Below are 15,064 nucleotides of genomic sequence, written 5' to 3' on the forward strand. Positions count from 1 at the left end.
AATTATATAAAATCCATTTATTGGCACGGGTGTCAAACATTGGTTAAAAAGGTGCCAATAAAAATTTATCTTTTCAGCCACTTTCAAAGTCTTATTCCCCGTTGACAATCCCCGTCAACGGGGATTAGTGAACTTTTTGTTCATTAATTCCCGTTAACGCCAATGGAGTTTACGATGGGGATTAATGAACTAAAAAGTTAATTATTCCCAGTACGTTAAAAATAAAATACTCATGTAAGAATCAGGTACCTTCTATTTATTACTGGATAAGAACTCACTTAATATTTTTATTATCAAATTAAATTAAATTTAAGACTGATTACAATACTTAAAAAAATTAACACTTACCTGATTAACCAAAAGCACTATGGATATTGAATCGTTATTCCCCATTCATCATTTAAAAGAAGATGGAAACGATTACATACAAATTTGGGTCAATATGTAACAAGATAAAAATGGTGTTAATTAATAGCTTTGTAATCAGGCTTAAATTTAATTTAATTTGATTATAAAAATAATCAATAAGTGAGTTCTTATCCAATAATAAATAGAAGGTACATGATTCATACATTAGTATTTTATTTTTAACGTAGTTTTCTGAATAAAGAAAAATAAAATAAACTAAAAAGTTCATTAATCCCCATTTTAAGCTCCATTGGCGTTAGCGGGGATTAATGAATAAAAAGTTCACTAATCCCCGGGATTAGTGGAATAAGGCTTTGAAAGTGGTACCACGGTCTACTATACAATTCAGATTGAAACATCCTGATCATCGCTCTAAGCCCGGTCCGTTCACAACTTTAACTGACGAGGAAGAATAGCTTTTTGTTGACTGGATAAAATAAAAATCAGTAGCAATAAAGTATTTCCGAAGAGAAAAGAAGATTTGATAAAAGTGTTTATGGAAAGTTTAAAACCATATTTAAATATAAGCGTTTGAACTGATATGGTATGTTCCTATACAAATAAATGTTACTTTTCTTATAACAAAGGATTTTATTTTGTTTATTTCTGTCATGAATCTCTTTAAAACCTCTACATAAGACCTAGCAGCTATTTTTCAGTCTTGCGAGAACAGTGCCAATAATAGGTAGTTATCACTGCCAATAAAAGGTTTGGCTATGCCAACAACTGGTATTTTGAGGTATTTTTTTAAAAGGTACACTATATTGAATAAATGATTTAATTTATTAATGATAAGTACTTTATAATATTCTGCAAAGATTAAAAGACCAATATAAATGTTTTTTTCTTTGATAAAACATATTTTTACATGCAAATTTTACCGGTTTTGTGAAGTAGCTGCTTAAAGTGCCAATAATTGGGTGGTTTACCCTATTCGTGTAAAAAACGCACTCGCGCTGTGTGAAAATGACAGTGTCAATATATTTTTTATAGAACTTTTCTCTATGTTTCTCGTGGCCAGTAATAATGTGGCACACAAAAAAGGCCTATCTACATCACGTATTCATGCATCAGCAGCTTACAATCATAGAGTAGGTGGAAAATTAAGGTGGTGGTTTGGTGGTGGTGGGCAAAGAATATATTTACTCTGACGAGAAGAACGGCGACTCCATAAAAAAATAACTGGACAAAGTCGGACGGGCCTGGTGGTGGGAATCGAACCCAGAAATCACATGATTGGTGCTGGCTGATCTATTATCTCGAAGCCTGAGCTCGTAGCTTTGCTTGGCTGACTACCTATCCTGCTTACCATCTAGCTACTTTGAAATAACTGCTACCAAAGAAAGATAATTTCTTTTATAACATTTTATTTCCATTGTACATTATTCAAAAAACAAAACTTCAAATCTTCAAGTCCTTCAGCAAGTGTCCTCCTTCTTCCAAGAAGGAGGTTTGGCGTTATCATAGATGGTGCCCAACACCATACAGACCCCAGTATAACAGCCGATGATCGTCGAGCTGTACAGTATTCTGTCCATTAGACCAGCTTTCAGCCATATGGGCAGTCCATCCTCGGCTTGGAAGAGCGCTCGTAGTTTCTTATGTCTCACTAAAGAGGGGGGGTCACGCTTTGCAGGCCTGCAACAGGTCGGCAGGACCGGAGACGTCGTCAACGGCCGTGATAGCAGCCTCCGAGCGATAGTTCTTAGTAAATAGGACATGGTGGGTTTGGATTTGCAAAAAACTGATACAAAATTAATTTTTGACGCGTCGTAAAGTGGCGAATGCGATTCTGTCAGTCAAAATTTAAAAAAAATCAAAGTAAATTGGTCAAGTGGCCGGCCAGTATTTTTTTTACCTACCACCACAGAATAATAATAAGTATGCTACCACAGCCACTACGGCGAAGAAAGTTCCTATGGTTCCTACTCCTCTGTTTCCCTCGGGACCCTATACAGGGTATTGATTTCAATCCTTGTCTTTTAGGGAGTTGATATTCTGATCACGAATCCGTAAAAAAATGACTTCGAAATAATTAACTTTTAAAAAAAATAAAACCGACTTCAAATGCGTGAACACAAAAAAAAACTAAAAATTAAAAATATTGCGTATAAAAAAGTTCATCCCCAATTTTCCACCCTTGGGGGTGAAATATTTTCTTCAAATTCGCATGAAACCACCCTTTTGATAACACCTATTCAACAAAAAAATAATCGTTCAAATTGATTTATAATCGGCGGAGATATTGCGTATAAAAAAGTTCATCCCCAATTTTCCACCCTTGGGGGTTGTTTTTTCTATTATTAAATTTAAATGGGACCACCCTTGAGGTATTACCTATACGCCGAAAAAAGATTTGTTCAAATCGGTTCATAATTGGCGGAGTTATCGCGTAACAAACATAGAAAAAAAAAAAACATACGGGTCGAATTGAGAACCTCCTCCTTTTTTGAAGTCGGTTGAAAACTAGGGATCTTCATCTCCTGTCCGCTCAGCTTTCGGTGGAAATGGATCGAGCGGAGATGGCCGCGAGTGAGTCAACGACGTGCGGCACAGAGCGGAGATGTGTGTAGTCAGGACAGGAGGCAGGGAGGTTCTCCACGCCATTATAAAAAAAGACCTTCTCACGTAATTCAAATTATTATAATTTCGACATCATTTCATTATCACATTTTATAAAAATAGTTGCAATTTTTTTATATCTACTCCGGCTTTGATTCCGGGACCACCAAATAGCGTCCACGTCTAGTTAAGAATATTTATAAGCGTCGCACTGTGATTCGTGTAGAACAAGCTAGCTGGACAAAAGTCATTGTTGAATTTCTGATTATCGTTTATAAAAAACGATAAACAACATCCCAGACATTAAGGATTCCACAATTTTTTACTTTGTTAATTACCTAGTCGTGAGTAATTAACATGGTAAGTGAGGATATGAGGATAGTGTAATTTTTAATACCTAATTTTGCTCGACTTTCGACAACACCTGACATTATTTTTTACTATGGTGACCAAATATTTGTGTGATGGATTTTGAAGATAAGGGTAAGTACTTTTTATTTTCTGTACAATAAGGTGCATAATAATGCACATAGTTTTAAAAAGTATGGCGAAATGTTGACCTTTATATTTTTCTCAAAATTTTATGTTTGGAAGACTAGAAGTTGTATGCCCCCACTTGACCCCAGTCTGGAATTTATATATATTGTAGCTGTAACCCTCTAGTATTCAAATATACCAGTTTCAGTTTGCACACTTTTGCACAACAATTTTATTTTTTCAGATTAATAAAAAATCAAGTTTTTTGATTAATGATTAAAACATTGAAAAAGTGACCAGAATAGCATGATTTTTAATTTATATTCTCAAAATGTGATGTATTGGGATCACGAAAATTCGCTCAGAGAGTTGAAGAATAGCATCAGTCGCATTTCAATTTCATTTCAATGGACGAAATACGGCAAAACAGGGAACGCTTCATGAAAAACAAAACTGAGTGGATTCCCGGAGCCATAGTGTTACATGTTTCTGTTCATAAAGTTCAGTCTACCACGTCGAAAGATTCTACACCTGGACGACCACTCAAGGAGTTCGACGAGTCCAGCAAAAAGACGAAAAGAAGAAGACTTTTAGACCTCATTTCCTCAAGAAGTACTTGAGAACTGATATTGGCTGCTGAAGCTGCAGCGCAAATGTCTGCTGGCCACAGCCACTTGGCAAGTCATTAATGTTGTCCCAGACTACCCACTAAATAAAAAAAAATGAGATTCTTTGTTCCATATAAATCGCAAAAATGTTTATATCGAAAAATTGATTTTCATTAAATTCTCCATAAAAACGGGAATTTCATACTTTAACACCTAATACATCATAAGACCAATTATTATTATACTGTAAAGTTAGTTTCTTCTTTCCTTTTTAGTCTGTTTCTCTTAATTTTAGGAAATAAATATTTTATTACCAAAAAAAATTTTTTTTTTCAAACCTACCTATAATAATTATAATAACAAGCCTAATTAATCTTAAATTGCACAAAAAAGTAAGTAATGCGTGTATTAAACCCATTAAAGTAAAAAAATAATATTGTCCAGCTAGCTTGTTCTACTCGAATCACTGTGCGTCGGGGGGCATTGCAAGGATGTTTAATTGCACCCCCCTTACAACCCGGGCGAGTTAATTAACTGCGCACCTGGCAGCCGTGACGTCACATCGACGCTGTGGTACGGACCGGGCAACCGCGGGAAGGTGTGCGAAGAGTCGCATTCCATCGTGGTGCACAGTTAGTTTGATCGGATTGTAGACAAAATTACAAACGTGACAGTTTTCATTCCGAAATCGTTCGCATCGGCGTTTTTTGTAGGTGGTTATTTCGCTCCGTAAAGCAATCCCGGAATGAAAACTGTCAGAAATTCACTTTATGAATCAGAATTCGCCAGCACTCATACATTTCACCTAGGAACAGCTTTTAGTATTTAATTACTTTAACATTTCATCGTTTAACGAACGAGGAGCCTTAGTCAGAAGACAGTCTCGCTCGTTTTCTCCGTTATATGTCAAACCGTTCAAATGCTAGAGCCTTCCCTTCTTCCTCATACTCCTCTTTCGTCATACAGAACGAATAGAAGTCTGGATCTCTAAATATAGTCTTTCCACCTTCCCATGCATACGTAACAGGATTTTCTGCTAAATGTACATTGACATCGAAGTGGTCTAGTGCTAGAGATCGAACTTCATTGTAAACACGGTCACGGAAACCTGGAAACAAGGCGTTTCCACCATATAAAACTATGTTTCCCAGCAAATTTTCCATGTTCTCTTCTGGGCACGCCTCAATAGAATTCATTATAGCTTCTGGTATGCCCATCTGTGGGATTCCAACATCTGAAGGGTGGAATAATAATTCTGGTATTGTGAATCGTTCATTGTTCAAACGTAAAGTCTGCTGCTCCAAGTCTTCGTCTGGTTTAACAACATCACGAAGGAATCCTCGTCGGATAGTTGTGTAGTCGGGAAGAACATAGTCCTTGATGATGGTGTTTTCATTGCCTGAAAGGAAAAAAAATAGATTAAGTAATAGAATATTGATAGGACAAAGGTATAACCAGAACTATTGGATTATCCAAAGATACTTTCACTTAAAATAATTAAGTCCTTAGCCAAAATAAAACTAAACAATTTAAAATAATATAATTTTATCTTTTACAACAATGGTTTACAATGTAAATGAATGTGGCGTTAATATTGAACTAAAGTACCTTTCTTTCTAGCTATCTCCATATCGCCTTTAAAGTCCTGTGACACATAACACGAGTCCTCTTTAACCTGATTGATAACATACGTCTCATCCATCACATTGAGCTGTCTGTACGACAATATCTCCTTCAAATGATTAGTCAGCACTTTACCACCAACGTCTATCCTTCTTATGCCTTCCCGGTACTTCTTACCGTTTATATACGGAACTATATTCGTAAAGCTATATCCTGTATCAACAACAACGGTACACTGGTTATTATGCGTCTTCCGGTAACAATACTCCGCTAGATCAGTTGCATTAATCCTTAATAACGACTGACACTCGTACTCTTCGAAGAAAATCTCAGTCATGGCCTCCTGTATCGACGCAAAATTGAAAAGAGGCTCGGTTATAATCAACGGGGTGTCGTTAAAGTTGACTGGACAACACTCTTTGCTGAAAATGTAGTCCCAAACCGTTTTCTGTGTGTCCCAGTTGATTAGAAAACCCTTTTGGAACGGGAGGATGTAGAAAAGACCAGATGCATCTCTGCAATCGTCTATCTGAGATCCCACAAAAGGCCGACGTCTTTCCGACTTCGCTTTCATGATACAGTTCGGCACGATCTTCGGCTCCATAGAGGAGAAGCCCACCTTGGCCGTGTAGGCTCCGTTGTCCAGGATATAGCAAGAAGTCTCGGTCATATTGCAGGTTTACTATCGGTACCGGCTATCGGGTAATTACACTGATAAAAGGCACATTCAGACAATAAAACTGCACTCCCTACAGCTAAGGAACAGTTAACATCAGTTTTTCTTTTGGTAAGTTGGTGTTTATCGCCGTTTTTTTGTTTCTTTTCAATTTAAATATTTTTTCGGTCTACCAACAACAGCATCGATCGACACAAAAACAAGATTCTGTCAAAATGACATTAAGTCAATAGTGATGTTACATTGCTCATTCAATTGGTTTATAAAAAAAAATTGGAAGTAGTAAAATATTATACGAATGCTTTATTGGTATTGTGACCAAATAAAAAAAAAACAACAAGAAAGAGGTGAATCGTCGAATCCAACTCGGCTGGGCAGCGTTCGGGAAGCTTCGCGATATTCTCACGTCCGAAATACCGCAGTGTCTCAAGATCAAAGTCTTTGATTAGTGTATGTTGCCAGTTTGCCAGTGATGGTATACGGATCTGAGACATGGTCGCTTACTATGGGCCTCATAAGTAGGCTCAAGGTCACCCAAAGGGCAATGGAGCGTGCTATGCTTTGAATCCTGATTGAATCAGAAATGAGGAGATTCGTAGGAGAACCAGAGTGACTGACATAGCCCGCAGAATCGCTTAAATCAAGTGGCAGTGGGTGAGGCACATAGCTCGTAGAGCTGATGGCCGCTGGGGCAGGAAAGTTCTTGAGTGGCGACCACGAGCCCAAAGACGTAGTGTGGGCAGGCCTCCCACTTGGTGAACCGATGATCTGGTGAGAGTCGCGGGAGGTACTTGTATGCGAGCGGCGCAGGACCGGTCTTTGTGGAAATCCTTGGGGGAGGCCTTTGGCAAGCCAGCTTTGTTCGGCTGAAACGAACGAACAAACGAAAAAAAAATGCTACCACTCAAATATTTTTCCTGGAGGATCAATACCAAAACATTCTCAAAAAAAATTACGTTCTCAAGGTAAACAATTTCAGAATTGATTATGAAGATGATTGAGTCTTAAACCAAATCCAAATAAAAAATTGAACATTTCAATTGAAAAAAAAATAACCCATCCCTACATATTTTTTTAATATGGGAAGCAGCAAGGGAATTCAAATGTATTCAGCTTTAATAGATAATTTAATTTTATATCAAAGTTAATAAAATATTTTACAAATGAATCGATGGGGTCCAATGGACCCCGCGCGACTTAAAAATTAAATATAAGTTTATTGCTTTCTAAGCAAGTTATTCACAAGCAGGATAACTTATTCATACAAGATGTTACCGTCCAATTTATGAACACTTATCAGCTCATAATCAGTATACTTAAAACACCACATGCACTGACTTGAACTTAACGTAGACTTAATAGTATAATAAAAACTCGTGTAGTTTTATAACATAATTTTTTATTTAATTTATTATTTCGTTACACATTTCTAACTTAGCCTAAAGATCTCCACTCCAGGAATCACAAAAAGTTCATAGCAGTTGCACTACCTGTAATAAAAAAGATGAAATTAATTGCAATAGCAAGCAGTACAGTTCATAAGTTTTTAGTGATGATGACACAGGTTTCAAAACTTATTTAACCTGTATTGGTTTTTGTAAAACTTATTATTAAGCAAAAAACATGTAAAAGATTTTTTTTTTCTCATATTTAGGTTAACCAATTACAAACATTTAATTATAGGTACTTACAATTTACTTCTTCAGAAGCTGGTGGCGGGTGATCAGGTAAGGAGCAGACAGTCCGGAACCAGCAAACAGGATGAAGTACAGGGTCAGCTTGTAGCGGTTTGAGATGTCGAAGGGCAGGTTCTGGAATTAGTTGTTGAAAAATGAGTGAATTAAGACCATTACCAATGACAAAATCAACACTGACTTTTGGATTGGTTGAAGAACTATTACCTAGATAAATACACGATTTATTCATAACTATGGTAGACAAATAGAAGACACTGATCTGATGTTAGCTTTAATAAAAACAATAGAAAAACGCAGTGCAGTTTAATTATGTAATGTGGTAGTAGGATTTTTGAAATTGGAACTCACCTCGCCAGGCACTCCACCGTGGGAGTGATTCCTCACAAAGGTGGTCATCACATTCCTGCCAAGCTTGTTTGAGACACGAGCCAATGGACCCAGCATTTTGATAAATTAATTAGAATTTCCTGTAAATCTGTGAAAATTCGATAACCTCCTTCCTTCAGTGAATGTATACTTTTTTTCAAAAACTACTATTGCGTTCACGTCCAGAAATTTGGCACTTAATATTTTTATTTAAATAAATCTGAACGCATCCTTTAAAAATTAAATAAAACTGCAAAATCTACTTTAAATACATTTAATTATGAGATAATCAGTATTTAACTAGGTACATCATAGTTCTAGAGGTAATATTTTCTGATGTTTAACACTGGTGCGTGCTGGAAAAAAAGAAAAAATATTGGTCAACACAAAATACAAAAGCACTGTTCACTTCAGCAGCCGTGTAAGTACTTCTTCCGAATAAACTAGTGGCTAAATAATTTCATTTTACTTCTTAAAAAAGCGGCCGGGATACGCCGATGCGATATTTTTCATGGGATACAAAACGGGACCCGTTTGGCTTTGTGGCCATAAATTCAATCAGCATAAGTGCTCCGACTACGCAATTTTTTAACGTCTCCATACAGGCGCGCTTCTTCGATTTCTTGGATTCTGCGATACGGATTTGTCAAAACAGCTGATGTCCGGAGACGTTGAAGATGAAAATTTTTAGCGTAATCGGGGCCCTGTTGTACTTAATTCCAGCTATACTCCTTTTCCCCCTATCTATAGATAAAAACTGTTAAAGATACCTCTAAAAAACACATACAGAAGTAACGTAACACAAAATAGGTTCTTTACCTCACTTCTTCGCCATTTGGTGCCACACGATGATGAAGGGCGCGGCGAGACCGGTGCCCACGAACCAGAAGAGGTTGAGGGTCAGCCTGGTCCTGTTGTGTATGTCGAACGGCAGGTTCTGGAATTGCATAAAATAATGGTTAATGAGTGGCTTATAAAAGGCAAAAAAGGGTGCGCTCGACATACACCATGTGTGAATTTATGGTTATTATTAGAAGAACAGTCTTAAAACCGACGATCTGGTGAATGAAGGTCGCGGGAAGAACCTGGATGCGAGCAGCGCAGGACTGGTCGTTGTGGAAATCCTTGGGGGAGACCTTTGTCCAGCAGTGGACGTAATTTCCTGCCCGTTTTATTTTGAAAGAATATTAATAATAATACTCTTTGCCTCTTCATGGTAAGCCAGGTAAAGCTAAATATTTCTGATGTTACGAATGGGTTCACTACAATAGTTATAATATAACTACAATTAATAGTCAACCAGCAACGGCAGGGTTCGAACTTCGAACCAGCGCGTTCCTCTGATCCAGATTTGACCAGTCCGCAACATACACCATTGGGCTGGTATTGTCGCTTCACAATATATATCATCTTTAAAATATCATTCTTTATTATGGGCGGGAAAGATTCAATATTAATTAAGTAAGTAAAAGAAACTTTCATTTCAGATGCTTGGTAATAGTAGTAAGTAAGTACAACGTAAACATGCCATCCATTTTTTTATAACGGTCTGTTTACCTATCGTATCGTCTACGGTCAGTCAAGGCACGCATTATTTGCTTGATCAAATATTAGGCTATTATCCCCCAGGTAGCCCCTGTAACTTAGGGTGGGTGCGTGCGACCTCTGTCCGACATTCGGGCGATCGATTGTTTATTGACTGTCCATGGGAAGGGCGAGCTTGTTTTGTTTTCAAAAATTTCCAGCGAGTTGTCTAGAATTTGTTTCTTTTATCAACTCATACCTACTACAGTACTTACCTAGTAGCCTACTACTCAGTCTTGGTGCTCCATTTGATACCTGGATGCAAACCAATTAGGTCATAGGTTAGCCTCAATAGGTACTAATGTTTTCCTATTGTTGCCCGTAGGCTGAAATGGGAATTTGCTCTTGATAAAAGAAAGTCATAAAAGTACTGAAAACAGGAACAAACACCGCTTCGTCTTTTTATGTCAAAAAATTGTTTTCTTCCTTGTTGTAATGAAAGTTTCATTAAGCTACGTGCGATGTGAAAACCATGACATGAACCTACTTAGGTAACTCTGAAATTTAAACCGAGTTCCACAAGATTGACCATTGTTCTTCAGGCATTCGCAAACATCCACAAGTACACATTGTTTTGAAACAAGCAGCCGTAAATATGAAACTAATTTCATTGCAGTGGATGTAGTTGGTAACTGTGCATACAAATGCAATCTCATTTTACTGGAAATAGAACCCAAATTCGTTTACGTTGCCTTGCCACATCAGTACGATAGTAAAATAGGAGTATCCGAGGAAAATAATTGAATTTTTGAATAAGTTAATTAATTATTAGAATGACATTAACTATTAAATTATATCAACCGACGCAATAAATAGATAGACAACGCAAATTCTATAATATCACGCGACGCATGCTCTAGCTGTTTTCAACGGCTCACACGCTCATAAAAACAGAAAAAAGTTAGGTACCGATTCTGAAACAGTTTTCTAAAGCCTGCTAAGTAAAGACGTATACCAGTAAGGGGTTGCTTTTTTTTCAAGATCACAATTTAGCTCTCAAGAGCGTCACAGCATTAAAACCGCTGGATTTTGATGGAATAGACAGTTGGCAAAATTATATGCCAATGCACATCGTTACGTAATAAATAGTAAAGTAAGTAGGTATCTCACCCCTCCTGGTATTCCACCTTCAGACCCATTCCTCACAAAACTCTTCATCACATTCCTGCCAGCCTGGTTGGAAATCCTCGCGATTGGTCCCAACATTTTGTCTTCAGGTTTCAACCACAACTTACTTTCTGGTTAACTGACCAAGTTACAATAGATAAGATATCCTTAATCGTATTGATAGGAGCCGATTTGAGCGGCGAGTGGCGACTGATAAGCCTTCAGGTAGAATAAATGAAAAGGTAAAGCGACTGTATTGAGGTGATACACCGCACGGGCGGTTTGGTGCTGTGTGGGAATGCGATGTTATTTGTTTGGGTTTTCATTAGGTACTTAAGGATGGTAAATTTTTATTTATTTTTGGTGTTTGTATAAGAATATCTTGCACTCATGAAGTATCTATCTAAATATCTCTTTTAGACTGCGATGGGATTCCCCTTGTTTTAGGACTCAGTCATCATCATGGTTATGAACACCAGAATAGGTAACCATCACGACTTCATGAGATTCGTTATAGAGCGGGAAGTAAGTAGGAATGATAAGCCAAGGTTACATTTACTTTAATTAAAACATCTTTGCATAAAAAAAATGTCTGAGGGGCGAACTTATTGTCATTGGTATTTTCTCCCAGTCAACCTTTGCCTCACCTCACCTCAATAACAGAATTTACCACAGAAACGCTTTTTATAAACTTGCAACATTATACAATGGTAGTTTTTTAGTTTTGAATAATGGTAACATCCAATCTGCCATTTTAAAAAAAAAGAAACAGTCGGCCACGCTTGCCACAGAAATCGTTTCACGTTTTGGGGATTTTTTCCCCTTTGTTTCGTTCCAATATTGCTGTAACTACCTCATTACCAGAGCAAAACATAAAATTCACAAGTCAAAATTCGAAATGGCTGATTTAGACGATTTCTTCGCAAAGAAAGATCGCAAAAAGAAAGCGGTAAAAAAGTTCGCGACTGCCGACGAATTAGCTAAGAAACTAGAGGACACAAAACAGAAAACTGATGTTCGACCTAAGAAGGAAAGGCCTGTACAGGAGGGTGAAGAGGGCGGCCGAGCTGGGGTAAGTTAGTGCTAAAAACTACTTGTGTTGGATAAATTTTGTGAGGTCATTGCTTAGCTGTCACAGTCCGTTGATCGAGTGAGAACTTTTAATTCTACGATATACCCCAAAATCTTGAGTTGTTTCTGGTAGTTTACCGCGTTAAAACATACCGTTAGGCATAATAAGTGACTTGGTGCACGAATGTTGGCCTGTGTCAAGTTTGTCAGGTCAATTTCTAGGCGTATTCCGAGGTCTAACCTGTAATTTGTAGGTCATGCCACCACATCACCAATAACAAAGAGGCTTATCTCCCATTGTCATGCTGAATTATTTAGTTTACATACATTTTCATAGCACTTGCTTGATTTCCATTTTTGCTTACAAAGCATTGTCAAACTCCTTTATTAAAAGTGGGTATAGTGGTAATTTTACACTCTAAAACTAAGTTTCGTGTAGTTTTTTACTGAATGTTGTTAGTCTTAATAATAACAACAAGCTTATGTGATGAAGATGACTGTTAATTGCAAATAAAGATTTATAGTAATTTATTAACAACTATAAATTTCCTCAAGATAGCTAATGAATCACTCTTTTGTTTTTGATTTTCTGTATTTTGTTGAACATTCTACGCTATTTATAGTACCTAAGCAGTTTTTGAATAAATTATACAGTTATTTATACAAGTATTTTCCCTAAATTAAGATTTACGAGTTGGATTAACATGTTACTAAAAATTCAGTCACTTTGTGAGAGTTTAATACTTTAATAGTTACGATTAATGCATGTAATCTTCATACCGCCTGAGAATGTGCCGACCAGCCAGTTAAATTAGTTTGGCCGATAGCCAGTATGCATTTCAAATCCATATTTATCATGTCATGGGCATTTGTGTCATCAGCAACATTTCAATGCTTTATCTTTCTATGGTTTAATTATTTGGATTTCTACCCTCTGGGTAGATAATGTTCTAGACCAGGAGTGGTCAACTTGGTTTACTAACGAAACCCTGGGCAATCTATCACTTACATATCTATACTTCTTGAAATCTTAAATGAAACAGCATAGTTAGTACACAATCATCATCATCATCATTTCAGCCATAGGACGTCCACTGCTGAACATAGGCCTCCCCCAATGCTTTCAAGTACACAATCATGTAGTATTTTTTGCCTTGCCACAATCGACTGGACTAATATTCGCAATCGACCGGTCGATTGGTTGGCCACCCCTGTTCTAGACAGTATGTCAGGTAATTCCCAGGTTGTAGTAGAATATAGATAAAATAGCAGATTTTAGTCAGACTTTGTCATAGGATTTTATAGCAAACAGTGCTGTTCGTGAGATTTCAATTCCAGTGTCACAACATTGTAAATACCACAGCAAGCATTATCTAGTTGTCTCAATTATTAGTCAACAATTTGAGCTAATTATTTGTTTAAACATCGTCATGTCAAGAGAAAACCAGTCATTAATGTCTTTACATAAATTAACGATCATTGTGGAACATAATTTTTCAACAACATGATTCTGGAATGTTTAATTTTTTGTTTACTTTCCTAATGATAATAAAACAGATGTTGATGAGCATGATTAGCAATATTTGTCTGGATATGATAATTGGGAATATTTTTGTATACAATTAATATTTAATTTTGTGCTAAGTTTTTCACTTAGCTGTGAATTTGCTGACACTAAAAATTTATCATCATCATCGTTTCAGCCATAGGATGTCCACTGCTGAACATAGGCCTATTGGCTCAGCTGTGACTTAAACCTTGATCTACTTGGTTGTGTTCTCAACAAGCTGTAAACCAGTACTTGCGATTTCAAAAGATAGAATTATAATCAAATAAAAAAGTTAAATTTTTTGGACCACTGTAGCACCGATTTTAGTCTCAATAAAAAAATATGAATAAAATTGAGTTATAATTGTTTTTAAAACCTCATTTTAAATGACCTTTCTTTACAAAGATCATTGTAGCGCTATGACTGACATGGTTCACAGCAGTCTCAAGCAGGGTTCGAAAATATCCGATATTTATTATAAATATCAAAATATCGGATATTTATGATATATATCAACTTTGGTATATATCAATTTTGTATGAAAGCCATAGTATTATTTTATTGTATTATTCATGAATACTATTGCATATGTGTTACATAAACATGTTTTTAATGTTTTTAAAACTTAAAATCAGACAAATAAAGCAAAAACATAAAATATCTTTGAAATACGGCAAAATCAACTAAAAAAATAAAAATCTTATGTCAAAAAGTACAAATACAGTAACAAATTTTAAAAGTTGATATATATCAACAAAACCGGCTTGATATATATCGGATATATATCCGATATATATCTTGATATATATCCCTTGATATATATCCTCGAACCCTGGTCTCAAGTAAAATACCTCTCTGTAATGGACTCATTATTAACTGACCATAGAAACCACTGAAAGTTTCAAACTGGTCGCGTCATGTGTGGTCTCTCAAGGGACGCTATGGCAGAAACTTAGATGCAACTCAAAAGTAACTAGCAGTTGCAGTTGCGTTTCATCGTCTGTTCTGGGCCTTACCGTTCATATTCTCTTTTCCAGGAAGAAGAGGAGTGGAAAGAGTACGAGGAACCTGTGAAAGACTACACGGGGCTCAAGATCCAAGTGCTGCAAGGCGGCAACGGAGCGCCCGAGTCGGGCGGCCGCTCCGAGTCCGAGGACAGCGCGCCGGACGGCTCAGGCAAGGGCAAGGGCCCGTGGAATAAGCCTGTGAGTAGCTATTGTTATTATATTTAAAGACCGGTCGCTGAGCACGCAGAATTTCGTCCAATGACCCCAAGCTACCCGTCCTTATCGCTCGCGTGTAGTTATGTTGCTGTTGCGCTCGCACACTCACTGCG

General features: G+C 36.9%; 2 protein-coding genes across 2 annotated transcripts; one reads left to right on the forward strand and one right to left on the reverse strand.

The window, feature by feature from the left end:
- Positions 1-3,029: 3,029 nt before the first annotated feature.
- LOC135085081 (actin-related protein 6) lies at positions 3,030-6,562 on the reverse strand. Its single transcript, XM_063979857.1, has 2 exons — positions 5,664-6,562; positions 3,030-5,454 (listed from the first exon to the last, which is right to left on the reverse strand). Exons 1-2 carry the CDS (start codon positions 6,346-6,348, stop codon positions 4,955-4,957), a joined length of 1,185 nt encoding a protein of 394 aa, XP_063835927.1. The 5' UTR covers positions 6,349-6,562; the 3' UTR covers positions 3,030-4,954.
- A 5,280-nt stretch (positions 6,563-11,842) lies between these two features.
- Positions 11,843-14,975, forward strand: LOC135084980 (protein CDV3 homolog). The gene is made up of 2 exons (XM_063979740.1): positions 11,843-12,180; positions 14,766-14,975. The coding sequence occupies exons 1-2, from the start codon at positions 12,007-12,009 to the stop codon at positions 14,958-14,960; spliced, it is 369 nt and encodes a 122-aa protein (XP_063835810.1). The 5' UTR covers positions 11,843-12,006; the 3' UTR covers positions 14,961-14,975.
- The last annotated feature ends 89 nt before the right edge of the window (positions 14,976-15,064 follow it).

Source organism: Ostrinia nubilalis, chromosome 27 (genome assembly GCF_963855985.1).
Source record: "Ostrinia nubilalis chromosome 27, ilOstNubi1.1, whole genome shotgun sequence".
NCBI lineage: Eukaryota > Metazoa > Arthropoda > Insecta > Lepidoptera > Crambidae > Ostrinia > Ostrinia nubilalis.